The 25,024-nt window shown below is 54.5% G+C and overlaps 1 protein-coding gene across 13 annotated transcripts in view; it reads left to right on the top strand.

Annotated features, from left to right (window-relative positions):
* CUX1 (cut like homeobox 1) overlaps positions 1 to 25,024 on the top strand; it is a 376,245-nt gene that overhangs the window by 323,361 nt on the left and 27,860 nt on the right. For 9 of the 13 annotated variants that reach the window (XM_053894154.1, XM_053894155.1, XM_053894160.1 and 6 more), the window contains 3 exons: positions 10,464 to 10,766; positions 14,207 to 14,395; positions 20,042 to 20,306. The exons of the other annotated variants lie outside the window; for them this stretch is intronic. In XM_053894154.1, the coding sequence (XP_053750129.1) occupies positions 10,464 to 10,766; positions 14,207 to 14,395; positions 20,042 to 20,306 (757 nt within the window). The remainder of the gene's footprint in view (positions 1 to 10,463; positions 10,767 to 14,206; positions 14,396 to 20,041; positions 20,307 to 25,024) is intronic. 13 annotated transcript variants of the gene reach the window in all.

Genomic DNA, 25,024 nt, shown 5'->3' with positions numbered 1-25,024 from the left:
ATGCAAATAATAGGCTGATTGCATGATGCATGCAGAAAATGAGTTCGCTGATAACGTGAGCACCGAAGCGGGAAGATGATAAATTACTTTTACTGACTGTCCTACATTAAGTACCCTTTCTCAACAATTTCATCACAAATTAAGTAAAGCAGTATGGAGAGATTAGGAGGATGTGTAAAATAACGTACCTTAATAGCTTTTCTAATACCGTCGTGTATGACGAGACGTTACTGGTTCTGCTCGGCACGGCCCGGTGCCCGTGTGGGGCCAGACCCATTCACCCACCTGCGTGCTGTTGGAAAGCCGGGTCCCGGCCCACCACACCGTCACATTTGGCGCCTGCCATCGGCCCTGGATCCTCTGAGGAACATTCCGTCACAGCCCAAACATCATTACCCACATGCCAGGCTGCCTGGCAGTGTTACTGAGCAGGGACAGGCTGCTCTCGGGGCAGGCGCTTAGCGCCTCTGCACATATGGACGCTTCGAAGCCTGCTGTCCACCATGTGCCTGGGGAAAGGAGGGTTTCTGAGCTGCAGGCCTAGAAGGCGCAGCAATAAGCCAATATCCAAAACCACCTCCAACTCTCAGAAATCCGGGAAAACCAATTCCACCCTCGGAACAGCGGTGTGACCGGTCTGCCGGAGAATATGAATATCGGTGAAGGATGGACAGGTTTGCCCAAAGCCAGAAACGGAACCCTGGAGAAGAAGCGAGGACGCGGGCACACACACTCACACGCGCTCAGAGTGATTAATCTTTGATTACAGCAAAGCAATTTAACTAGAGGGTTTGTTTTTTCCCATCTCAGTAATATATATTTAGACTGTTTGTATGACATACATTTTCTCTTAATGCACAGGGACGCATTGATAAGTGTTCATACACACAGCTGGTTCGGTAATAAGGTTATTGAAGGTAATTTGAAAGCATTATTTCTAAATCAGTATAGATCTGCAGAAAAGCTGGAAGCCGGGAGATCACCGAGCTCCGAAGCAGGGCCAACTGTGTCGCCCAGTGCAAACTTTCGCCAGACCAAGTTCACTGCAAAAGGCGAATCGTGATTCAAGAAGGGTTTTTAATTTTGAACTGAATTCCCAGACTCTGCTTTTGATGTGCGTGTTTCCTCAAGAGCTTGTACAACGTGCACCACAAATACAAGGATCCCTGGGAGAGGGCGGACAGGTGCCCCGAATTTTCCACCGAGCCCGCCCTGGCTCTGCCACAGCTGGGTCAGCCCAGGGTTGCTGAGAACGTCTCTCCCCCGTGTGCTTCCCCAGTGTGGGGAGAAAAGAGAGTGAAAAACAGTCTGGAGAATGAGGCAGGCACAGGACTATGTTGGACGGGAGGAGCCGATCATCCGCAGGTCTCTGGGTGACCGCGAGGCAGCGGTCACAGAGGCCAGCATCTCCCGCACCCGCGTGTGCAGCGACCGTCTGCCTCCCAACTCCTCCCACCGCAGGTGGACCGCCACCACCAGACCCAAGAACTCAGGGCCACCTCCAGTGAAATGTACCCAACCTTGAACTCAGCCTTGTCTCCCCAGGACTGCTCCTTTCGGTGAACAGCAAGCCTGTAACCCTGGTCATCTGAGCCAAACCTTGGCAGCCCTTCTCGGTCCTTCTCTCCCTCTTACGCACCCTCCCAGACACACACTCGTGTGTGTGCGCACAGATGCACACGTGCACACACACACACGGTTTCTGTTTCCTAAGTGTCTCACAGAATTTTTTTCTTTCCATTCCCTCAGTCCCCACCCTGGCCCAAGCCTCAGAGCCATCGTCCCAGATGGCACTTCCGGCTGGGACACTCCCTTCCCTGCTTCATGCCCTTCCCTAGGGTCCCACCTTCTTAGTGTGTGACCCGGCCCCCATCTCTTCTCCACCCAGGCCTTGGCATACCACGGCCTCCCCTCCACACCCACCCAGCCTCAGTTTCGGGGTCACGGTGCCCCCAAGCGTCCCCGTCCCGCCCTCGTCTCAGGGTCTTTGTGACCGTGACTTGCTTAATGAAGTCTTCCTGGCTCACGACCGTGCCCCCGTCCCCTAGCGCCCTGCCTGGCACTTAGAGGGCCCCCTCATTGAATGGAAAGCCCAGGCCCTCTCTTCAAGTGGCCTAGAAATCAAGTTTGGGGAGGTAAGCTCTACATGGCTCAAGTTAAATAACCTTGCTTTTATTTTATTTTAGTTGTTTTAGTTTTCTCAGTTAACAAGTAAAGGATGTGGGCTTTAATGTCACTGTAAGAGTTCCTTAGGCAGGCATTAGAAATGTTGTGTTCACACACGCAGCTCAGTACCCGCCACGTGCTGGGGCTGCTGTCTTTTCCCACCCTCGCTTCTATCCTGGCCAGCGCAACCCAGTAGGATCCGGGTTTGTGGGAGAGAAAGCACCGATGTTCCCTATTCCAGAAGAAACCAGGACCAACGGAGACACTTTCCTTTCCTGGGTCCTCCCCAGGGGTTCCTGCCCCAAACCTTCCTCCGGTTACTCCTTTCTGCCATTGGAAAAAAACAAATGATTTGGCAGGTTTGCTGGGAGTTTCAGCGATATAAGGCAAGGTTGGCTTGGAGCCGAAGCGTGTTGCCAGCCCAAGGAGGGGACACTGTGTGCTGATGCTCGATGCCACCACCTGTTTGGGAATGGACCTTCCTGTGGGTGGGGGAGACCCTCGGGAATGGGTTACTTACTCCCCTGGGGTATCAGACGCAGGCCTCGGCCCTCAGAAGGAAGGCTGTTTTGTAGCATGGATGTGGTTAGCATGTGGTTAGATTGCTTCCGGTTCTTTCTCGGTAGAAAATGTCCAGGGACGTGGTAGGACGCGTGTGGAAAGCTCTGTCATCTATTCAAGTATCCATGTATTTGGTTTCAAGCCCGTGCTAATCCATCAAAAGGCTGCTCATACTCAAAAACAAACAACTCCATGTTTTCTGCTGGCCCGGAGAAGTCGGCGGTAGTCCTGAGGGGCCACGAGCGTCTGCTGTGAGCCCCCGAGGCAGGGATCGGGGCTGAGGAGCCCGTCTACGCCGCCCCCTGCCGCTGGGACAGGGCATGGCGTCGGGGACATCCTAAGAGGTGTGGTGCAGGCCTGGTCGATTTCTGGCTAAACACAGGAGGGCAAATGAGCCTTGCTGTTCAGAGGGGTGGTGCGTCCCTTGGAGGAAAGTGAGGAGTCCCCACGCTTCGGCTCGGGTGCAGTGGCTCCGTCACACAACCCACATCCGAACTCCACTGAGAAGTGTTGCAGACCAGTGGTCACGCTATTGTGGCCTTGGAGGCTGTCGGCGCCGTCAGCCAGGAGGGCCTACAGCCGGGCAGGGTCCTTCCAGGCCACCAGAGCTCCCGCTGGACCCAGGGTGCCGGCACCGGGCACTCCAGAACCTTCTGCACGTCCTCGCCCCACTGTGCGGCCGCAGCTGCCGAGGCTGCTGTCCCCGCCCTGGCTTCCACTCTCTGCCTCTCCCCCACACCCCCCTTGTATCTTCTCCTTGACTCCCTCTTGCTCACATTTCCACGTGCCGGACCACAACCACGCTGCACCCCGGCTCCGTTTGGCCAACCTCTCCCCCCCCCCATCTTCTCCCTCCGCTCTCCCATCTTTCCATACTTGTCTGTCTTTGTAGTCACTTGGAATCTCCTGGCTTGGCAGGGGCTCAAAGCCTAAACTATGGACATAATGAAAAGTAGTGCATCAGACCGGCCACCAGTTAAATAATGTTTGGGTTCTTGTCAGAATGTCACAGAGTACCCTGTCATTTTGTTTCAGCAACTTGTCCTTCTGAATGCACAGTTCGCCTTATGGCATGCCAGCAGTAAAAATGTCACTTACAATAATTACTTTTTGGTGAAAATGCTTGCTGACTTCCTACCTTCAAGCTGTTTTTTACACAGTGGGGAGATAATAAGAAACGACTTTATCCTGACTGCTCAAATGAACACTAAATGGAATTTGGGTTATTATTACTGCAGATAGAGGGCTGGGTATAGGAAATTTAAACAGTGGATCGGATAAACTGCAGAGAGATTTGTCTCTGGAAATCATGGCGGGCGAGGATTTTCAGTTGGCTTGTATGGGAAACTTAAGGCAGCTGTTGTTTGCCTGCTGTTTTTGGAATATAATATTTTTCATAATCCTTTTATAGTTCCTGAATGCCTCATGTGTTTCATAGGGGCTCGCGTCACTGTCTCTGCTTTCTGTTTCTTTCTTGTAATCTTACAAGCTACTCTTGTGTAAGATTCGAAGCCTTGCAAAAAAGAAAAAAAAAAAAAAAACCCTAATCCACATGGATCACTTTTTAATGTAACACCTTACTATTGCTGTCAAAATTGGATACGTGAACTCTGTGGCTGGGCTTTTCAAATATGCAGACGACCCATTTCCGATTGTCCCCGCCCTCCTGGCTATAGATGCCTTGAAAGCAAGATGGGTGTCTGATTCTTACTTATCCCCAGTGCCAGCGGAGTGCATGACACAGAGTGGGTGCTTTCAGAATGCTTGAGCGAGCAAGCGAGCAAATGAATGAATGAATGAAAGCATGCCTATGCTTATACTTCCGTAATTGCCAGACAAAGGACAGTGGAAATGTGGAGAGTTTCTTCTCTCAATCTGGTTCGGATCCTTCTCCATCCAACGTGGTCTGGACAACTCATGTTGCCGGTCTGAGCCTCAGTTTCCCTACCTGGAGTTGCAGGATTTATATTCCCATCGCGGGGCCATCAGGAGAATTTGATGCAGCCGGGTGTAAATGCCCTTCTCTCGCTGCTAATTACATTTTGGTTCCCTTCCCTCACCCCGGTAGTGGGTTGGCTTTTTGGCCCTGACCGCCATGTTTCTGAGACTCGCGCATGTTCACACGGATTGCAGAGCAACTGTGTCCTGGAAGGCAGGCCCGGTTCTTCTGCCACGAAAGGACACGCGGGTGCAGGCATGGCCCCACGATATAGGTGGCCTATTATGAATACAGACTGGTTCCCAGCTGTGTCGCTGAACGTGACGTCTTATATCTGTGAAAAGAGGAACATGGATGTCCCTTCTGGTCCTTTCGAGGAGTGCAGTCGGTGATTCTCGTGAGCCTTAGCCCAGAGCCTGGCACACAGGGAGTGCATGAGAAATGATGTTAGCTTCAGTGGTAGCTGCTCTTACAAATGATGGTAACATAAGCCTTCTTAATACGGTCTCACTCCCACCCCACCCCACCCCACCCCAAGGTGCTCCTGCTGTTAAGGCTCCTGCTGTTAAGGCACTCACCAGAGTGAATAGCACTCTGTCCAGGTACCCAGACCCCACCGTGGAAAGCACCCCTGTTTCTTCCCTCTTCCTCCATCCACTCCCCATATCAGCCCCTCCATCTGTCTTGGACCTAGATATTTCTCCCCACCCCACTGCCTGTCTGCTTTGCGGGCCAGCACCCGCTCTCCCCCTACAGCACTGCAGCCTCCACAAGGCCCCAGGCCCCAGCCTCACTGCTCGCAAGTTCATTCTCCCCCTCTGAAGCAATAGGGAGCTGAATTGGTTTCTTATTTTTTGACATTAGGCCTGTGATATTTAAAATCCCAGAATAACGCAGTAAGCACCCATGTTCCAACACCCAACTTTACCCTTACCATTTGGCCACCATCCAATCCTTTATTTGTAAGAGAAACAAAACCTCAAAGATAGAGTTGAATCCCTCTCCCTAATCTCATTGGTCCTTGAAGGCCACCCCTCCTGGATTTGCTGTTTATCGTTCCTGTGCATGATTTTATTTATTTTATTCCTTAAATTTTTTTAATGTTTATTCATTTTTGAGAGGCAGAGACAGAGCATGCTCGGGGGAGGGGGGGCCAGAGAGAGAGAGGGACATACAGAATCTGAAGCGGGCTCTGAGCGGTCAGCACAGAGCCTGACGCGGGACTCGAACCTACGAGCAGTGAGATCATGACCCTGAGCTGAAGTTGGACGCTCAACCGGGTGAGCCACCCAAGCGCCCCAGTTTCCATGCGTGATTTTAAATCCTCGCCTCTACGTATCTACGTAGCCATGCAAAACGTAAAGTACGTATGGGCCCTCAACGTACACAAACGTTACGCTCTGTTTCATTCTGTCCCTTGCTTTGTGGGCTCCCCCAGCATACCCCGGGTGCCGGTATGTGTGGCCCCAGCCCTGACGTCCTCGCCGCTGCTTACATAGCACGCAGTATGTTGTATCAACATGCCACAATCTGGAGACCCGGTCTCCCAGCGATGGACCCTGTTCCCAGTCTTGTGTTCTTCCACATGAGGCCTCAATACACATCCTGGTGGCCGCTCTGAGTCCCCAGAAGAGAAGCACCGCTGGGGTGAAGGGTAGGCCCACTTTCTAACAGACCTTGCCCTGGCTCCCAAGTGCGTGAGGGTCACAGCAGACATCGGGGCCCGTTCAAAGCCCCTGCACCGGCCAGCCTCAGGGGGCCTCTCTTTGCTTCATATTCTTGCCACACGACATTTCACTCATGCCTCAGCCCACCAGATGTCCGGAGTAGTCTACACCTCCCTTGCCACTCCTGCCTCTCGCGACTCACCTGGCTAACTCCTGCTCGTGCCTGAAGCGCACCTGAGGCATCCCCCTCCCGGGGGACCTCTCTGATCTTCATGCCACATCAGTGTCCCCTGCCTGCCCACTGCCCCCTGTCCTACCTCAGAACCCCCACTGCCCTTTAGGTACTTCTGTCGAATGGCCGTCTCCCCACTAGGCATGAGCCCCAAGGGGGCAGGACCACCTCTGACCAGGTGACCACCATATGCCCAGTGGCCTGACTCAGCAGATTATGGAGCGGGTGAAAGAATGAAGGGAATGACATCTCATTCTTTCCAGAACTTTGTCCTCAGCAACTTGGTGCCAAAGTGTAATTTACATACAGCAGAATTCACTCTTGGCTCATGGAAGTGTCCCGTGAGTTCTGGCAATCAAGACACAGAAGAATCCCATCATCCCCACCCCCCACCCCCCAGAATTCCCTGGGACCCCTTTGTAGTCTAGTCCTGCCCGCCACCCTGATCTGCTTTATGCCCCTACAGTCTTACCTCTGCCAGAATGTTATCTCCATGGTATCCACCAGGAACTGTGGAAGAAACAGCAGTAATCAGGAGGAGATTTATACTGAATGTAGGTTCCCTTTATATAAACAAATGTATTTCAATACAATTTAATAACTGCTTTTGTTTTTTTTTTTTCCTAAAGCTTTTATTTCTAAGTAATCTCTATACCCAGTGTGGGGCTTGAACTCAAAATTCCAAGATGAAGAGTCACGTGCTTTTCCAAAGGAGCCAGCCCGATCGATGCCCCTAATAACTGCTTTGAAAAGAAAAAAAAAACAAAAACCAAAACATCCAACTTGGGTTTTGTTTCTTAGCACTAACCATGTGCCAGGTTCATTCCTCACTACAACGCTGTCTGCATTTTCCAGATGAGGAAACCAGGATGTTCCAAGAAGTTGAGAATCCCACTCATGTTAAAACAGCTGGCTAACAGAGGTAGCCCTACCCCCAAGTTCGTATCTTAATGCCAAGCCCAGGACTCCTCCTTTTTTTGTTTTCTAAATTACTTGTAATTACGTGGAGTGGAAGAAAACCTTATTCCTTCAAGAAAGTATTGGTTTAGGGGCGCCTGGGTGTCTCAGTTGGTGAAGCGTCCGACTTCGGCTCAGGTCATGATCTCCTGGTTTGTGGGCTCGAGCCCCGATTCGGGCCCTGTGCTGACAGCCTAGAGCCCGGAGCTGCTTCGGATTCTGTATCTCCCTCTCTCTTTGCCCCTCCCCTGCTCGTGCTCTGTCTCTCTCTCTCTCTCTCTCTCTCTCAAAAAAAAAAAGTATTGTTTTAGTCAGAGGCCTCCATTTGGTGATTTGGGGGAAAACAAACAAAAAAAAGTACTATCCTCTTCTGTTGACAACGTTTCTTATTCTGTCAAGATGATCAAGGACAGGCAACCACCTGTCCTTCCTGCACCCAGGGGCCGGGCCACCTTGCCAGGGGCTCTAGAGCCTGTCTCTGTGGTGCTCCCACCGAAACGGGCTTGGTTCTGGTTAATTAGCCGCTGTGGTGCCGGTCCGGCCGCTGGAGCGTAGGGCTTCCTGGAAACAGCTTTCTAAAGAAATGACTCCCTTTCCAACGTGATGCTCTCTGCGTGAGGATTTGTGGCGTCTCCCACGGGGCCATTTGCCATTGCATCTGTCCGTGCCTAGCCAAACACGTGGGCCCAATCTGCTTTCCGTGACCCGAGAGCGCAGTGGCGTGTGTGTGCACGTGTCGGTCCGTGAATCGTCGTCCCCCGGAAAGAGCACTCCGCTTCGAGTTGTCGGTTGCAGTTTCGACACAGAGTGGAGATCCAATGCAAACCCGCCCAGCGGCACTTTCCCGGTACATTTCCAGGCCCAGCGCGGCGGTGGGGGGCGGGGTTTGATCTTGAGGGCCTTGCCTTTGTCTGCAGCCATGGCTGGGAGCGCAGAGGGACGCCAGTAACGTGCGGCCAGTGCCTCTGTTCGGTTCTCTCAGGGCTTCTGCGTGGCAAAAATCCCCACGAGTACTGGCCGGGAATGCCTGCGAGAAAGAAACGCGCCGCCGTCCGGGGATTCGGGAGCTGGGTCTCGGCCGGCACCAGACAAAACAGGGGAAGCACCAGGCGGTGGCACCGTGCGGTTTGTTAGCCAGGCAGCCGTGCTTTTGACCTTGCTGTGGGTTACAGGACACAAACCTGAGAAGGAATCTGTTTATCATGTGGGGACTCATGCCGTCCTGGACAGTGTGCAGTGAGCAAGATGGATGGTCTGCCACATCGGTCCCTCGCATGGGTGGATCGGGGCAAATTTACAGTACAATTTCTTTGCTGCTTCAGACACAAAAATAACATTTGCTGGGTTTTATATCCAGTTGTACGATGACCCGGAGGTGAGCAGAGAGAAGAAATCCGATTTGTAGGATTCATATTGCCTTCAAGATTGATACGGATCATTTCCGCTGTTTACGTCTAGCTCTTTTACATCTTTTACAAACCAGCGGGTTGTTTTGTGTTTGGTTTTTTTTTTTTTTAAACCAGAATTTCCGGGTTGAGGACACAGGTTTATGTGATGGTGGAACCCTGGTCCTGTTTAGGATAATGAACAGGTTCACTGGTTGAATTGAAGTTGTTTCATTTGGGATTTTTTCTAGGTATTCACACAAAACATCCCTTGTATTCAGAATACATCTCCCGTCTCGTTGAGTTCAGAATAGGTCATTACCCTGCGTCTGATCCAGGTCGCTATCTTGGATGTGACATGTCCAGCAAAGGACACTCCACTTCTATGGCCAATTGAAATTCAGTCACTACTCCACGTTACGTTTTGTCTAATCAGGCAGCGAGTGTTTTGGGGGCCACCCAGGTGCTCTGATGTCCCATGAGGGGCCTGCTTCCTGAGACTTATCTCTCTGAGGCCATACAGCCCAAGTGACAGGACCTGGCCTGGCCCCTCACACGTGGCACATGGGCTCTTGCTACGTGCCAGGCTTGATGGGAGGCGGCGAGAGGGAGCCTGTCCCAAGACACCAAGCCATCAGCTGACTTTGCCTCGAATAGGACCTTAGCGCTATCTCACTCTGCGTTTTCCTCCCGGACACAGCCTTTCTGTGTATTTGGTAATTAGGAAATGGCCAAAGCCTTCATTCCAGACATCCTAGGACTCCGATGGAGGCTGGGTTTCACGGGTGGCACGGGGTGGCGCTCCCTACTGGGCGCCCGGACCAGGACAGAAGGGAGAGCGTGGAGACCCGACTGCCACTCTGGCCCCATCTCTCCCGGTGCCAGCGTGTGTGACAGAGCTTGGCCTTCAGAAGCACATCCTGGGGTTTGACAGGGAGCAGAGTGAGTGCTTCTCTTCTGTCGGTCCCCTCCAGGCTGGGTGCTGTGGAGCCCTCTGGGATCAGAGCAAGAACCCACAAGGAGTCCCAGGACTCAGCACGGGGGGGGGCCCCCCTGGGGCCAGCGGCCGAGGCCTTAGGTCTCCTCTTCTGGGGCCTTCCTAACCACACGTCGTGGGCCGCCCTCATTTAAAATAATCCACCCGTTCATTTTGTTCTGAAAATTAGGGACAGAATATAAGATGCAGATTATAATTTAGCCGAGGGACTTCTGAATTCTGGAATCACGGGGTCCCGCCGGAAGACGTCATGACCGTGATGGCCCATGGTTAATACGACAGCAGTTTCGCAACAGGATGCCCTTGTCTTAAGCCTTCAGATCCCTTTTGTTCAAACCTCTAGTTTTTCTTCTGTTGCGGTTTTCAGGGTTCTTGTTTGTTTGTTTGTTTTTTCATTTTTTAATGCAGAAGATGAAGTTTCTCTCAGGCCATAGACCCAATAGCTCGCCATGCTGTCTTCTTGCACAGGCGTTTAATGTATTTCCTGGGTAAGGAAAGTAATGCTCATGGTGAGAGACAGCTATTTTCAGCCTCAGATTTTCGTGTCCTTTCATTACAGAAAGCACTCCAAAGACCTCTGCCAGCTGCAGCCCTGCGCCCGAGTCGCCGATGAGCTCTAGCGAATCAGTGAAGAGTTTGACCGAACTGGTCCAACAGCCCTGTCCCCCCATTGAGACGAATAAGGACGGCAAGCCTCCGGAGCCCAGCGACCCGCCCGCCTCAGACTCCCAGCCCGCCACGCCACTGCCTCTCTCCGGACACTCGGCCCTCAGCATTCAAGAGCTGGTGGCCATGTCTCCCGAGCTGGACACCTACGGCATAACCAAGAGAGTCAAGGAGGTGCTGACAGACAACAACCTCGGTAGGTGCCCTCCCCGGCTGCCACGCTGGGGGCGGCGGGTGGCTTCCTGGTGGTTTCTGGAAGAATGGGTGCAGGGACCAGCCAGTGAGTTTAAACGTTTGTAAGCCATCGCTAAGGACATAAAACACCCTCCAGTTGTGAATACCAGGGCTCCCGAGGGCGGTCGGTCCCAGCCTGCTGGGACCTGGTGGCGCGCCCACCAGGACGTCTCAGCCAACGCCCGTGCGCCCTGACCAGGGCATGCCCGGTGCAACTCCCCGGTCCTCACGGGCGCTGCCGGGTGGGAGCAGCATCCCGATGGCATACTGGAAGAATCCACAGACGGGGTTCACGTCTCGGCTCTTCCTCTGACTGTGTCTGTGATCCTGAGCAAGCCACTCTCAGAGCCTCCCCTGTAAATCTGGGACGGCAATGCCCGACGGGGGCTTATGAGCAGAAGCCATTGCTTCGCACCGCGCCTGGCAGCTGATAGTCTATTACTGTCCTCCCTGCTGCTCCAGGAAGCCGGCTCCCTTCCCCAGGCCCTCCACTGGGAGGCAGTAGTCTCGGTGGAACGGAGTTCACCACCCCTCTCACTGGGGCTCAGCCCCAGACCCAGGCCATTTTGCTTCGTGCGTGCCCCACCCGAGGCAGCTCTCTCTGAAGCCTCTGGGGCACACGGGCGGTGGCTTTGTCTGTCGGAATATTAAGAGTGTTTGGTCATTTTAAACTTCCGTGCCCCCATGGTACAGCATTGACCAGATGGGATTCTCCTGGTCGTAGACACCCAGAGAATGGAAACAGCCCGTCCCCAAACACTCTGTCCTTACTTCCCGAGTGTAAAGGTCAACGGAAGGAAGAGTGTTGTGTGCGGTGCGTGTTAAGACAGCCCCGAAGAGCGGCTGGAATTTGCGGAGGGGCCCTGCGTGTCTGTTTCTCCCAGGGGATAGCACAAGAAGGAAGGAGCAATGAAGTCCGGGGAAGTTTGTGTGGTGGGGGGGTTAGGGGGCCAGCTTGCCTGGTTGAGGTTCTCTACCCCACCGCTTGTGCAAACCAGAACAAGGGAAGAAGCGGTGTCAGCTGGGAACGTTTTTAATGAAGTTAATTCACAAAAATGAAATGGCTGTGAAGCCCCATATGTTCATCAATGATCGAAATATTCAGGGATTCCTAGACCTGGGTCCTCCCCTACCTTACAGTCCCATCACGAGTCCATAGAAGCAGGCCCGATATCTTATTGCCGCCCACCCCCTCACAGGAAGTGTCGTTTTCTGTAAATGTGGGCAAGCGGCTGAAGACAACTCTGCCGTGAGCCCACTGCTAAGTTGCAAGGTCGCAGTCGTGAGATCACGAGCATGAAAGCCTCCACCTTGGCCTTCCCGTCCGTGTCTCCATCCTTGCTGGAGTTTCAGCCGGTGTTGGGCATGTACCGCCAATGCCGTGTGATGCGTAAATCAGTGCTCTCAGGGGTGAAACTTCTCCAGAGAGATGACTGCCTCCTCTTAGAGCAGGAACTTCCGGAAGAGCTCCGGAGCAGCGCCACCGTGGAGCTGAGAAGCCAGCACAGTGGTAGCTCTAGCCGGTCCTAGCTTCTCCGAGGAAGAGCCCATCTCCCCTGCTGGGGGTCTCTGAGTGGGGACTGAGGGGGCCAAATTACCGCTGAATTATGCAGCTGTCAGACCCAGGCGTCCTCAACCTCTGGCTTGAGATCTTGAGACGTTCGGGGGTCAGTCTCTGGAAATCATAAGCAGAGTATGTGCGTGCACACGTTTTATCGGGAGAGGGTAGGTAGCGTCCCTCGGGTTCTCAAGTGGGTCTGTGACCCAAAAATGATTGAGAGCCACCGCTGCGAAAGCTCTAGAAGCAGTACAGGTTTCCAAGAATAATCCCCCCCACCATACAACTGGGTGGGCCAAGCAAGTAGTAACTAGCCGTGTATACATATATCCACTTTCCTGACCATCCCAAGCTCCTTGGAATGTAAATGAGATTCATTTGCCAGATGAGAATTAGATAGAATTTATTTAAAACTACCACAGCAAAAATCTGGTGAGGACTTAGGACGCTTATAGGCCCTATGAGTTTGAAATGCAGGGAACCACAGGTTTACGAAATCGGTAAATGTATCCCTAAGTGAAAATGATGGAAACAAAAAATAATAATATCTCAAATCCAGTGCTTTCCGGGCTGTAGACTTCCACTTGAAGGCCTGCTCTTTTTTTCTTAACGTTTATTTTTGAGAGAAAGAGGGTGCGTGCGTGCGAGTAGGGGAGGGGCAGAGACAGAGGGACACAGAGGATCCAAAGCGGGCTCTGTGCTGGCAGCACAGAGCCCGAGGCGCGGCTGGAACTCCCGAACCGTGAGATCACGACCTGAACTGAAGTCAGACGCTTAATTCGCTGAGCCCCCCCCCCCCCCGGGAGCCCCTGAAGCCCCGCTTTTTTACAAGGAGGTACTCCACCGTTGCTCACACCTGCCCTGGGAGCTGAGGGGGTGGTGGTGCCCTCTCGAAGACGGGAGCCCGTGAGCCTGTCATCCGCGGTCACCCTGCGGCTCGGGGACCCAGGTGTCGTGTTCCCTACTCTGTGTGGTACCCAGCGCCGGCCTGTCTGATCCCAGTCTCCATTTCCGCCTAATAAGTCCTGTTAGTCACGTTCCGAACCCATCTGGTCATTCAGGTTGTGCCGCATTCTCATTTGCGCCTTCAAAAGTGCCGGCCCCTCTTCACCCGAGGCTGAATGGCTCTCAGAGAAGAGAAATTTTCTCTTGAAGCCTCTGACGAACCCAGCAGCCCTGGTGTCGCTGTGCTCTCCAGAGCAGAATTCCCTCTGATCGGCCTGGGGAGCGGGCTGCCCACCACGGCCTCGGAGAAAAGGCTTCGAGGAAGGGGTTGCGATCGCCTTTGAGCTCCAGTCAGCAGAGGCAGCTGAGACTGCGGGAATAGACTTTAGAATTGGAAATGGCCTGCTTTTCAGAAAAACGGCGCTAAGGGGCTCTTTCTCCTTCTCTTTCCTGCTGTGACCTTGGGTCAAGTGGCCTGTTTTCTCAGCAAGACCGGATAACCTTGCTAATCGTGAAAGGAGCCAGACAGCCCTGTGGTTTGAGGTTGTATAAGAGAGGGCTCCCCGTGCGCTATTAACCTCCTGAGCTTGGGTGAGGGATTAACCACCTCTGATAAGCGCTACCGGTGACATCCAGGCCTCGGTGCCTCCAGAGCCTGAAGGCTTTTTTGCGAGAGACGTCGTTGTGTGCCAGCAGCACGCGGGAGTGATACTGTCTCCGTCACCAGTGGAGTTCGTCACAAGTCTGGCTGAAGAGCGCTTTCTAACAAGCGCTCGCTCCGAGGCGGGACCCAGCTGACCAGACTCTGGGTCTTTCAACCCGTGCCTGCATTTAACCTTGTCCTTCCAGATCCCTGGGTCTCTGTAGTGACGTCTCTCTCCGTTCCGTTTTCTCGCCAGGTCAGCGCTTATTTGGGGAGACCATCTTGGGGCTCACCCAAGGCTCCGTCTCCGACCTCCTTGCTCGCCCAAAACCCTGGCACAAGCTCAGTCTGAAGGGACGGGAGCCCTTCGTCCGGATGCAGCTATGGCTGAATGACCCCAACAACGTGGAGAAGTTGATGGACATGAAACGGATGGAAAAGAAAGGTAAGCCCCGGCGCCTGCCCCGGCTCGTTGCTTTCTCGTGTACAGACGCGCCGTCGCTTCTAAAGCCTTCGCCCAGAGCAGCGAAGGGCACTGATCTGTGGCCGAAGGGCCCTCAGGCAGGGGCGGGGGGGGGGGGGGGGGGTGCGGTTCTCTTCTGACAATTATCAATGGAGGAGTACCTAAGAGGACTGGGAAGGTTTGTGACTTTTCTACCCAGCCGACTGAACCCAAATACGTTTTAGCATTGAGGGGGGCACTCTGAGAGTTCCTCATGGTCGCCCTGGCGGTCAGCGTAGCCCTTGTTTCAGGCCACCAAGAAGCGAGCGTCACAGCACTCGGTGGCGGCCCATTTGTTTCTTGTCTTTGCCTTGCTGGGCGCCTGGGGAGCTCTGTCTCTTGCATGTGGACCACCAGCCAGGGCCTTCCGTCTCCCGTCTTATCGGAAAGCTCATTTATAAACACATTTGTAGATAAGGAAACCCGCGTTCAGAGAAGCCAGGTGCCTCCGTTAAGGTCACCCCGCCTGGTCACCGGAAGAGCACATTCCAGCCAGAACAGATCCCTCTTGCTGTTACTTTATGGGCTGTGGGGCTGCGTGGGATTAGCCTCCTTGAGGGCCAAGCGTGGCTGTTCTTTCCGTGCGCATCTAGAGCCCTCTCGGATGCTGATCGGCATCCTTCCCGCACCCCGGAGGCCACAACACGGGAGAAATCCCAAAGCAGGGGCACCTTGGTGGTGGCAAGGAATGTCTTCTCTGTCTCCTGGTCTGTACTGGTACCTGCTGCTCCTCCCCGCGGAGGGCACGGTGGCCTGAGCTCACGGGGTGGTCGAACCCGAGTCCCTCAGATGTGGGAACGAGGCACCACCCACCCACGTGGCTGAGGCGTGCGTGTCTGAGCCGGGGGCCAGGCACCAAGCCCAGGCTTGCGTCCCGAGTTCACCAAGGCAGTCTGCTGTTCGCCGCCGGCCTAGTGGCACTGTTGTCACCCAGCCAGGGCTGGAGCTCCAGGAGGAAGCAGGCACCTCTGACGTCTCTTCCCAGAGCTCTGTGGGGTCAGGCCTTGTCTAAGGACGGAGACTTCGGGTCCTGAGGGCCTCCTGTTTGGCGCGGTGCCCAAACTTGACTCAGTCCACACAGCTCTGTCTAGCGTAGGCATATCATCCAGGAGAGATGAGGCCCTCGCATTATGAGACTTGTCTGCTTTCAACCGCTGGCCTAATAAGTAGGGAGCCGGCACCCGCACTCACGGGCCATCAGGCTCTGAAGCTGGTGCTCTCAGATGTGTGTTGTGCGGCCTTCTGTCCAGAATCAGCCACACTGGGGCCCTGTGCCCAGGCAGCAGCCTTCCACCCCACCCAGGGCCCTCCAGTGGACCCTGGCCTGCCTCCCGGTGTGTAGGCCACGGCTCTGACATAGGCCGCGACCCTTTGGGCAGCTGCACGTGATGTGACGCCTGGTGCCGCATCACCCCCAAAGGTTTTTTTAACATTTCCCCCTTGGGGAAATTTCAAATAAAGACGTAGAATGGCATCGTGAACCCCATATATCCATCACCGAGTTGCGACACTTATCAGTGCTCACCCAAGCAATGTTAGAGCTCTCTGCGCTGTCAAGGGGCGGGGCCTGCCACCTTGAGCTCCGTGAGGCTGCTGCGCCCTGTGCTGGGGAACCCCTCCCTGTGGCCGGCCCTCCGAGGCCACCTCCTGCACAGCCTCCCGTCGCTGCAGGTGTCAGGAGGGGGACAGCCCTGGTTCTACCTCCCTGGCGTGCTTCTCCTAGGCCACTAGGAAAGGACCCTTGCCCCCACAGGTAGATCTCTGGGGGGCGGCACAGGCCTCCTTCTTTCCGCACGGGCTCTGGGCGCCATCTTGTGTTATGAAGGAGTTACTGTTTCAGCCAGGCCCAGGCCCCTCCCCACGTCCCAAGTTCCCGAAAAGCGGCTGTGGCCCCACTGTCTTCTCCCTCTAGTAGGGATGCTCACTGGAGGAGCCTTCACCACAGTGGGTGACCCCGAGCACAGCACTTCCCTGGGATTTCTGCCGATTACCGGCCGTCCACCCAGTGGCAGCGGCCGGCTTACCAGGCTCATTTTCTGGCCACTGACAGTATGATTTTCGTTTTCTTTGGGGGAAGATTTGCCTTCTCAGCTGTGTCCTAGGTCAGTCACAAAATGGCAAGTTAGTTAAGTAACTCCTTAGTCTAAGTTTCTGCATCTGTAGAAAGGGGATGGTAATATGACCTCCTTCAGGTTTGTGAGCATTAGAAAGAATGTACGGAACTTAACCACCAGCACACCTAAGTGCTCCGTATGTCACAGTTTTTAAAATAAGTTGGGTTCCTCTAAAGCAGATGAAAGTCCATCATGCTCCCAGGCTGGACTCTATGAAAAAGTGAGCACCGGGTGATCCAGACTAGGGGGTTCGCACGTGCGTCATGCTTCCCTCTCTTCCAGAAAGATTTTGCTGCTTCTCCCGTTAGCTCCAATCTTTTATTGCTCTTTTTCCTTCTTCATAAACTTTTGTCTCCATCCTGATCTGCCTTCTGCTTTCCGTCCCTTCACGAGACGGCCCTTGAACCAACCTGTCCACACGGCCACCAGCCCCCAGACGTGCGCCCGTACAGCGTGGGCTAGCTCATCAGTATCTCTTCCTGGTGGCTACAGATGGACCCTGACAATCCATAGTCTTCTCCTGTAACATTTTTTTGAGACCTGAACATCAGTGCTGCTGAAGGGTGTGCTCCCGTGCTGCGGGGCCGGGGCACTGGCCACCATCAGGCAGCTCAAGGCAAGCAGCACTGCCCAGCACGGACTTGGGTCAGACCTCAGTCCTGTCACTTACCAGCTGTGTGACCTGAAGCCCAGCATTTCGCTTCTCCGGGCCTCGGTTTCTTCCCCTGTACGCAGGGGTGGCAATGACCCCTCTCCCACCGCATACGTGGGAGGATCCCGTCCCAGATGTTGGCCACTCCGCTCCTCCTATTCAATAATATTACCTCCCATCTTCCATCAGTTTTAAGAAGTTTTCAAGGATTTGCAGACTCTATTCCAACCAAGCTAATCCACTAGAAAGATCACTATGGATGACTTATTGGCTCAAACCCGAATGGGTTTTAACTTGAAGCATAGCTGGGGACAGGTGATGCATAAGGACAGACGGGGCAGATGAAGCCCCAACAGCACAGAGAGAACAGAGAACTTGAATCTGAAGGCACGTCCCCTTTACTTCACTGCTGCCCACTGCTCCCCCCTGCAGTCCTTCCACAGTAAAAAGCCATATCAAGGGCACAAGGACCCTGCTTGTCCCCAAAAGCAAGGGCAAGGGCAAGTCCCCCAGGGCAGGTGCATGTTCCCTGAAGCGCCGAGCCCCCTCCAGCCGCCCCCCCCCCGCCCCGCACTACTGGACTTTTTCTCAAGACCATGGCCTCTGGATTGCTGCCTTCCTCCGTACCCACGTCCCACCTCATTCAGGGGTGTTTTAAGACCCTCAGACCCCGTCCAGGGCCAGGCCTCAAGTTCTTTGATCTCCTTAACCATGGGCTTTTCCCCAAGTCTTGCTGTCACCCACGACTACTCTACTTCTCAGAGACTAAATTCAGGCACCCCACCCCCTGACCACGTTCTGCTGTCCTTCTGTCTTTCCATGCCTCTCATGTTTCATGGCTCATTCTGCCTCCAGGCCCGCCGATCCCTGTTCCCACCCTTGTCCCCATCATTTTGCTACCTGGTACCCTTACCTCCTCCTGCCATTGTCCCAGACACAGCCGTCTCTCTCCCGCCTTCCCATTCCCCGTCCCCCTGCAGATCCCAACCTCGGGTTCGTGCTCTGCCTGTTTTCTCCACCGCTCTCCTCTACCCCTCCAAGACTCCTTCCTTTCCCATCACTTCAGATCATCACTCCTGCCTTCCTACTTCAGCAGGAAAACGCCAGCCACCAGCCTTCCCCGCCACAGCCCCTCTAAGCTCGTCTGTACCTCCAGCCCTCCCCGCCTGTCCTGTTCAGACGCCATTCTGGTGCACCTACAGCGATCATCTCTCTCACCTGTACCGCCAGCTCTCGCCCCTCCGCTTGGAAACACGATCAGCGCCCTCTCAGCTTCAGATCCACCCTCGGCCCTTCTAGAAACTATCCTGTCTCTCGCTGTTCTTTTACATTCAGGCATCTTAAAATAGCAACTCGTGCTCACTGCCTTCACCTTGTCACCTCCCGTTCGGTACTCGGCCTACAGCCACCTGGATTCTTCTGCTCCCACAGCCCTGCTCTGCCTACTCCCCCCGGTCTCTGGTTATCTCCTAAAGCCAGAGGGTCTCCGGGGTCCTTGTCAGACTCACTGCAGCACTGACACTGTAGATCTCATCCTCTCTCCCACCGTTGTCTCCTGGTTTTCCTCCCATCTCTGGATCCCTCGTGGCTGCTTCTTCGTGGGGGTGCTCTCTGCCTGTGGATGTCCCAGGGTTCCGTTCCCAGCCCCCATCTTTCTCACCGACGGCACGGACCACGACCACAGTTTGTGTTCTTGTGGTCCAAAATCCCTCTCTCTGGCCCAGCCGTTCTTCTGGGCTTCCTACCTACCTGTCTCACTGCCCACAGGCCATCTCCAGGTGGGCAACCCAGAGACCCCTCCGACTCCACAATTCCAAGACGAGCCACCGTCTTCTCCCTTCTTCCGTGGCACCAACCCAGAGACCCGAGCACCCTCCTCACTTCCCAGCCTGGGACCGGGGGCTCCTCCGCCCTCCTCAGCCCCTCCTGCGTCAGTCCCCCCCCTCCCCCCACCGTCCTGTCAGCTCTGGCCCTTTCCATCTCCACACCCTCTGGACTTTTCTCCAGTCCCACCACCACTGCCCCAGTTCAGGTCTTTTTCATTCTTACCTCCTAACGGAGCACCTTCCTGCCAGCCCTGCCATCCGCTCGATCCTCCAAACTGCAGCCAGAACAGCCTTTCCGAAACGCATGCAGCTGATCAGACCATTCCCGACTAAAACCTTTTCGTTCCTTCCCTCTGCCTCTGAGGTAAAGTCCAAACGTCCAGCCTACCCCGGCACTGCCCGTCTCTCCGGCTCCTCCCTCCCCCTCCACACCCCAGGCGCACGCGGGCACGCGCACGCTCACACACATACACACTCTGGAATTGTGCCGTCTCGTGCCCTTGTGCCCTCTTTTTTACACCTGCCGGTCCCACTTTCTGGAACAGTCTCCTACCGCCTCCCACCTCATCCTCTCTTTTTCTGGTTAATCACCCTTGGCCTTCAAGATCCAGCTTAAACACCATCTCTCCTGGGAAGCCTCCCTTGACCCCTCCCCGGGCTGAGCTGGGTACCTCCCTCCCTTGGTATCTCCCTCACCGCGCTTCCCTGGGGTCGCCCGTACGCTTCCCCGCGTCCCCCGCTGAGCCGCCAGGCAGGGCCAGCCGGCGACGTCGTGTTCCCACAGAGCAGGCGCTTGGCGAATGTGGGCTGGGTTTCAGAACGGTTCTGGCCCAGGGGTTCCGAGACGCTCTTGGAAGAGCAGGGCCGAACGGCCGGCTGCCACGACGTACACACGAGTGTGAGCCGGCAGCGCCCCGTGGCGCTCTTGGGAGTCAGGGGCCCGGGCTCATCTCCCGGCTGGGCCTGCACCTCAATCCGCCTTCTCTCCCTCCCTCAGCCTACATGAAGCGGCGGCACAGCTCGGTCAGCGACAGCCAGCCCTGCGAGCCCCCCTCCGTTGGCATCGACTACAGCCAGGGCGCCAGCCCGCAGCCCCAGCACCAGCTGAAGAAACCCCGCGTGGTGCTGGCTCCTGAAGAGAAAGAAGCTCTGAAGCGAGCGTATCAGCAAAAGCCATACCCGTCACCAAAAACCATCGAGGAACTCGCCACCCAGCTCAACTTGAAAACCAGCACCGTCATCAACTGGTTCCACAATTACAGGTACGTCCCGGCTTGGTCCGGCCCTCGGCGCCCTCAGCCCTTGGGAGGCGGCCCGTCTGTCCCGCAGGGAAGGGCCACGAACGGTGCAGTGGGCTGACATGCTGGGGACCTGGCCCTGGCGGGCTGGGGACTGAAAGCCTGGTGCTGGGTAGGTTAGTTTGGCTTTTTATGTTTCGTTGGAGCTTTTAGCTCCCAAGGTGGAGGATCACGTCATTAGGGACAATCCACGTCTGTCTGCTGTGCCAGGAAAACGAGATCACTGTAAGGGAGAGTGTAGGCGGCCGTGGTTCCATAGCAGCGAGCATGTCTTAGTGCAGACCCAAAGGTTCTTTTACAGCATTGTCTTCCAAATCAGCCTGATTTGTTTCGTAATGAACTAAATCCAGTCAAATTAATGAGATTTATTGAGCACCTACCAGATCTCCAGACACTGAGCCAAGTATTTATTTTGAGAGAGAGTGTGCACGAGGAGGGGAGAGGCAGAGAGAGAGAGAGAGAGAGAGAGAGAGGAGAGAGAGAATCCCAAGCAAGCTGCACGTCGTCATTGCAGAGCCCGGCATGGGGCTCCATCCCACGAACCAGAAGATCAAGCCCTGAGCCGAAATCGAGTCGGACGCTTAACCGACTGAGCCACTCAGGTGCCCCTTACCTGCATTTTACAGATGAAAGACATAAAACTCACACAGGCTAAATACCTGACCGAGGCGTGTCAGCTTAGGGCCTAGTGCTCTCCCATAGAATGAAGCCGACTGGGGTAAAATGTTTGGATTAGGTCATGACACCGACACACAATGCATGTCGATCGTAGCTGCAACCAAGACTTCCTGCCGCTAGAAACCGGGACTTCCCGGTGGCCCGATGGAAATCCCTGCTTGTTTAATGCCCTGAAGTGACTGTCTCAAACTGCTGGTTGTCATCAGAACATCATTGTCTCTAGGGCCCAACAAAACTGAGTCGGGGGCTCCTGGTTCTACCCAGGGGACAAGCACACGCATGTGGCCAGTGCGGGCGGAGCCCTCATGGTTACCCACCTGAGACAGGTGTCGGGCAACAGAGTATATCCCAAGCAGCCGGGGACCACAGGGACTGGTGTCTCGGACTGGGCCCTGCCTTAGCTGTTAGGTTCTGCTGCAGCTTCCCAAGCCGCCCTGGTAACCACCCCCCCTCCCACCAGGTGCTAAACAAAGTGGGGACTTTGAAAATATTAGATGGGACCCAAAACAGTACCTTTATTGCCGGTGAAAGCTAAGTAGGCATTTGTAGCTTAGTGTGAGAGCCAGACAGACCTGCTGCCTGACCGCTGGAACCAGGCAAGGGGAGCCACGATGGCAGCACCGTCCCCAGCCGGCCTCCCGGGCGCGGCCTGGCTCCCGCGAGGACAAAGACAGTACACGAACTGAGCACAGCCAGCTTATTCATCCTCGGTCTACAGATGAGATAAGAACAGAGGCAGAGCGAGGCCAGCAGTTGCAATGGTGGAGCTCCCTCCACCTGGACGGAAGCTCTGAGAGCGGGAAACAAGTGAAATGAAGGAGAAGGAACGGAAACCTGGGCAGAGGGTCACCGGAGCCTCTCCCCGCCAGGTGTTATGCAATCCCATTTTTACTTTCTAGACACAAAGGTGCATTCGAATGTGTTCTTTTAGGTCTTTTGCAACTATGTTCGCTTTTTTTTTTAATGTTGATTTTTGAGAGAGGGACACACAGAGCATGGTGGGGGGGGGAGGCAGGTAGAGAGAGAGAGAGAGAGGGCGACACAGAATCCAAAGCAGGCTCCAGGCTCTGAGGGGTTTGAACTCACAAAGCTCGAGATCATGACCTGAGCCAGAGTCGGACGCTTAACTGACTGAGCCACCCAGGCGCCCCAAGCGACGTCCACTTCAGTGCAAGCACGGGAACCCTGGAGACGGCGGAGTTAACTGGGTCGGGTTGCCACCTGTTACCCAAAACACCTCCAAAACATTTCCCCTGGCGCTGCTGGGGTCACCTCGTTCCCCAGACCCTCCCCTACAGGCCTCAGCTGAACGACAGTCACTGCCTCCTGGCCGGGGCACGCTCTCGCCCGGTTTCTTAGCTTTGGTCACTCGCCTTCCTGACAACTGTGTAACGCCCATCACAGTACAGGTGGTCAGCTGCTCACTGTGGAGACGCCCCATGTGTGCGTTTAACAGCAGCAGGGTCAACCATACACCACAAAAGTAAAGACAGAAGGGGGAGAGAGGAGAAGGAGGAAGAGAACCTCAAAACTTAGGAAATGAGCTCAGATGCAGATCTAGAGTGGATGCTCAGTAAATGTTTTCTTGCAAAAATAACCGTAACAAAGCTGGCCAGGCCGACAAACGGAAGAACCTGGGGCAGAGATTCACTTCAGCTGCCGAGATCTAGAAAGATCTTCTGCAAGAGGTAGGAGATGTGCAGGGTCTTGACAAAAGAACTGAGAAGAATTTTATAAGCCACAAAATAGATCAGATGAGAAGTGAGCACCAGGTCATTCAGAATTGGCATAAAGCCCCAAGAACTGAGGTCACTTGGGTCACCCGGGAGGCAGAGTGCAGAGCAGAGATTCAGACGGAGAGCACACCCCCTCCATGGCTTTTAGCTCTTCCAACTAAATGCTTCCAGCAGAGACCAGCCCGGTAGACCCCAGAGCTTCTTACAAGAACTGGCACACAGCAGCACTTAGCACACATGCACAGAGTTCCTTTCCTTGTTTCTTAAAATGCTGATTTATTTTGAGAGAGAGAGAGAGAGAGCACGCAGGGGAGGGGCAGAGAGAGAGAATCCCAAGCAGGCTCCACATTATCAGCACAGAGCCAGACACAGGGCTCGAACCCACAAACCAGGAGATCGTGACCTGAGCGGAAACCAAGAGTCAGACACTTAACAGACTGAGCCATCCAGGCCCCTGACACACACACTGAGTTCCTAAGGGAGGAGATGTCTCTCATATTCTGCAGGAGTTAATTAAACAGGAGAAGTTGACTTTTTTTTTCTCCTGCCCACGGGAACCCACAGGGAATAGTGGTGGGGCGGGGGGGGGGGGGGGGGTTGGAGATCGATTTTCACCCCCATCAAGAGAGTAAAACTTTGCTTCCTCTTACCATTTCACCCTCAAGGAATTAGAAGTATCTTAGGGTGACCATTTACCTGGGAACAGGGCCAGGAATGCCGGAACAGGGTGTCACAGGACACCTGGTCTCCTCCCGGAAGAACAGGTCCCCCAGTAGAAACTCTTCTGAACCCTAAATACCGTGGCGCCCTGCAGACCTCGCCTTACATGGCTCTCTGCTCCCGGGACCTGGTGTTTCTAGCTCAGAAGAGGATATTCCTCACAGACGCGGAGACAAATCTAGGCGAGGAAAGATGATGTCTCCTGTCGCCTGAGCATAGAGTGTGTGCCAGGCACCGAGCCGGGAGCATCATGTGTGTTGTCTCATCGGATCCTCTGATCGGCAGCGGGGTGCGGTGCTACTGGCCCCATTTTCCAGACAGAGGTTACACAGGTTCACCCAGCTGCGGAGGGGGGCGGCCAGGATGCCAGGCCACAGGCATGAAGCTGTCCCTTCCCGCCCCGCAGCCCCTTGACCTCAGCCTCAGCACTTACAACGGGGATTGTGGCATTCAAAAGGCAGCTGGATGGTCAGCACAGTGCCCTTTTTTTCTGGGTCTACTTTGTGTCCCATATTATGCGTTAATATTTTATTCCTAACATCTCTGCAAGGAAGAAACTATTCTCCATGATTTTCAGATCATACGGAGAGGCTCCAAAAGGTTCAGGAATTTTTGCCATGTTGCAGAGCTAGTAAGTTTACAAACCCAGGTTTGCCTGGTTCCACAGAGCCTGTGCTCCGTTCTGGGGCCAGTCTACCCCTGGGACTCAGAGTTACAACCCACAGGTCTGCCTGTCTGGCCTCCCTCCTCCCCAGCCAGGGTGGGATGGGATTAGGTGTTCACCCCGGCTGGCATTCTTGGCTGCCAAGGGGCCTGAAAGGCAGCAGACAGGCCTGCCCTCACGGCACAGCATCCAGGAACCTGACGGCAGGGGCTCCCACTTCATAGGCTCCCGTGGGAGCCCAGAGAGGGAGGGAAGTCTTCTGTTACCCCCTGGGAACTTCGGGAGGGGGGGATGCTTTAGGACCTCACCCTGAAGCTCTGGCTCAGAAACCATCCTCCGGACAAGAGTCCTCCGCAGGGAGCAAATAAGTGTTGACACATCAGTGCCATCAGGGTTCTGATACACTGGACTAAACTACAGCCAGATTCCCGGTGGCTTCAATGCTGCCCTCCCCCAACACAAGACCTGGCATATAGTGGACTCTCAAAACAGGTTACCTTCACTGGGGAAAATATTTTTATGCATGCCTAGCCCAAGGCCCGGTTTCCTTCTGCAAGACAGTGGGCTTAGTGCTGACTTGACCTGAGGATGCTTTTCCACTAACAGTTGGCACATTAATCAGAGGCTTTTTCAGCTCTTTGGAACCACCTAGAGAGACTTCTCATCGAGCCTAGTACAGTGGGCAAGATGGAAGGAGAAACGCAGGCCCAAAAGCAGACTTAACAAGAGTCATTTCATGACGTCCCAAACCAGGGACGGCCAGGGCCCGTGTGCAGCTTGTTCCCTTCACACCCGACAAAGTATGGGAGCTTGATTATAACACGCTTGCTGTGTTGGAGCGCGTGTCTGGTCTCCTTCCTGCTTGTTCAAAAGTGACCCTTCCC

The sequence above is a fragment of the Panthera pardus genome, unplaced genomic scaffold, assembly GCF_024362965.1.
Source record: "Panthera pardus isolate Hobbes unplaced genomic scaffold, ASM2436296v1 HiC_scaffold_4, whole genome shotgun sequence".
NCBI lineage: Eukaryota > Metazoa > Chordata > Mammalia > Carnivora > Felidae > Panthera > Panthera pardus.
The sequence above is the reverse complement of the archived record's forward strand: the minus strand, read 5'-3'. Positions and strand labels throughout refer to the sequence as shown.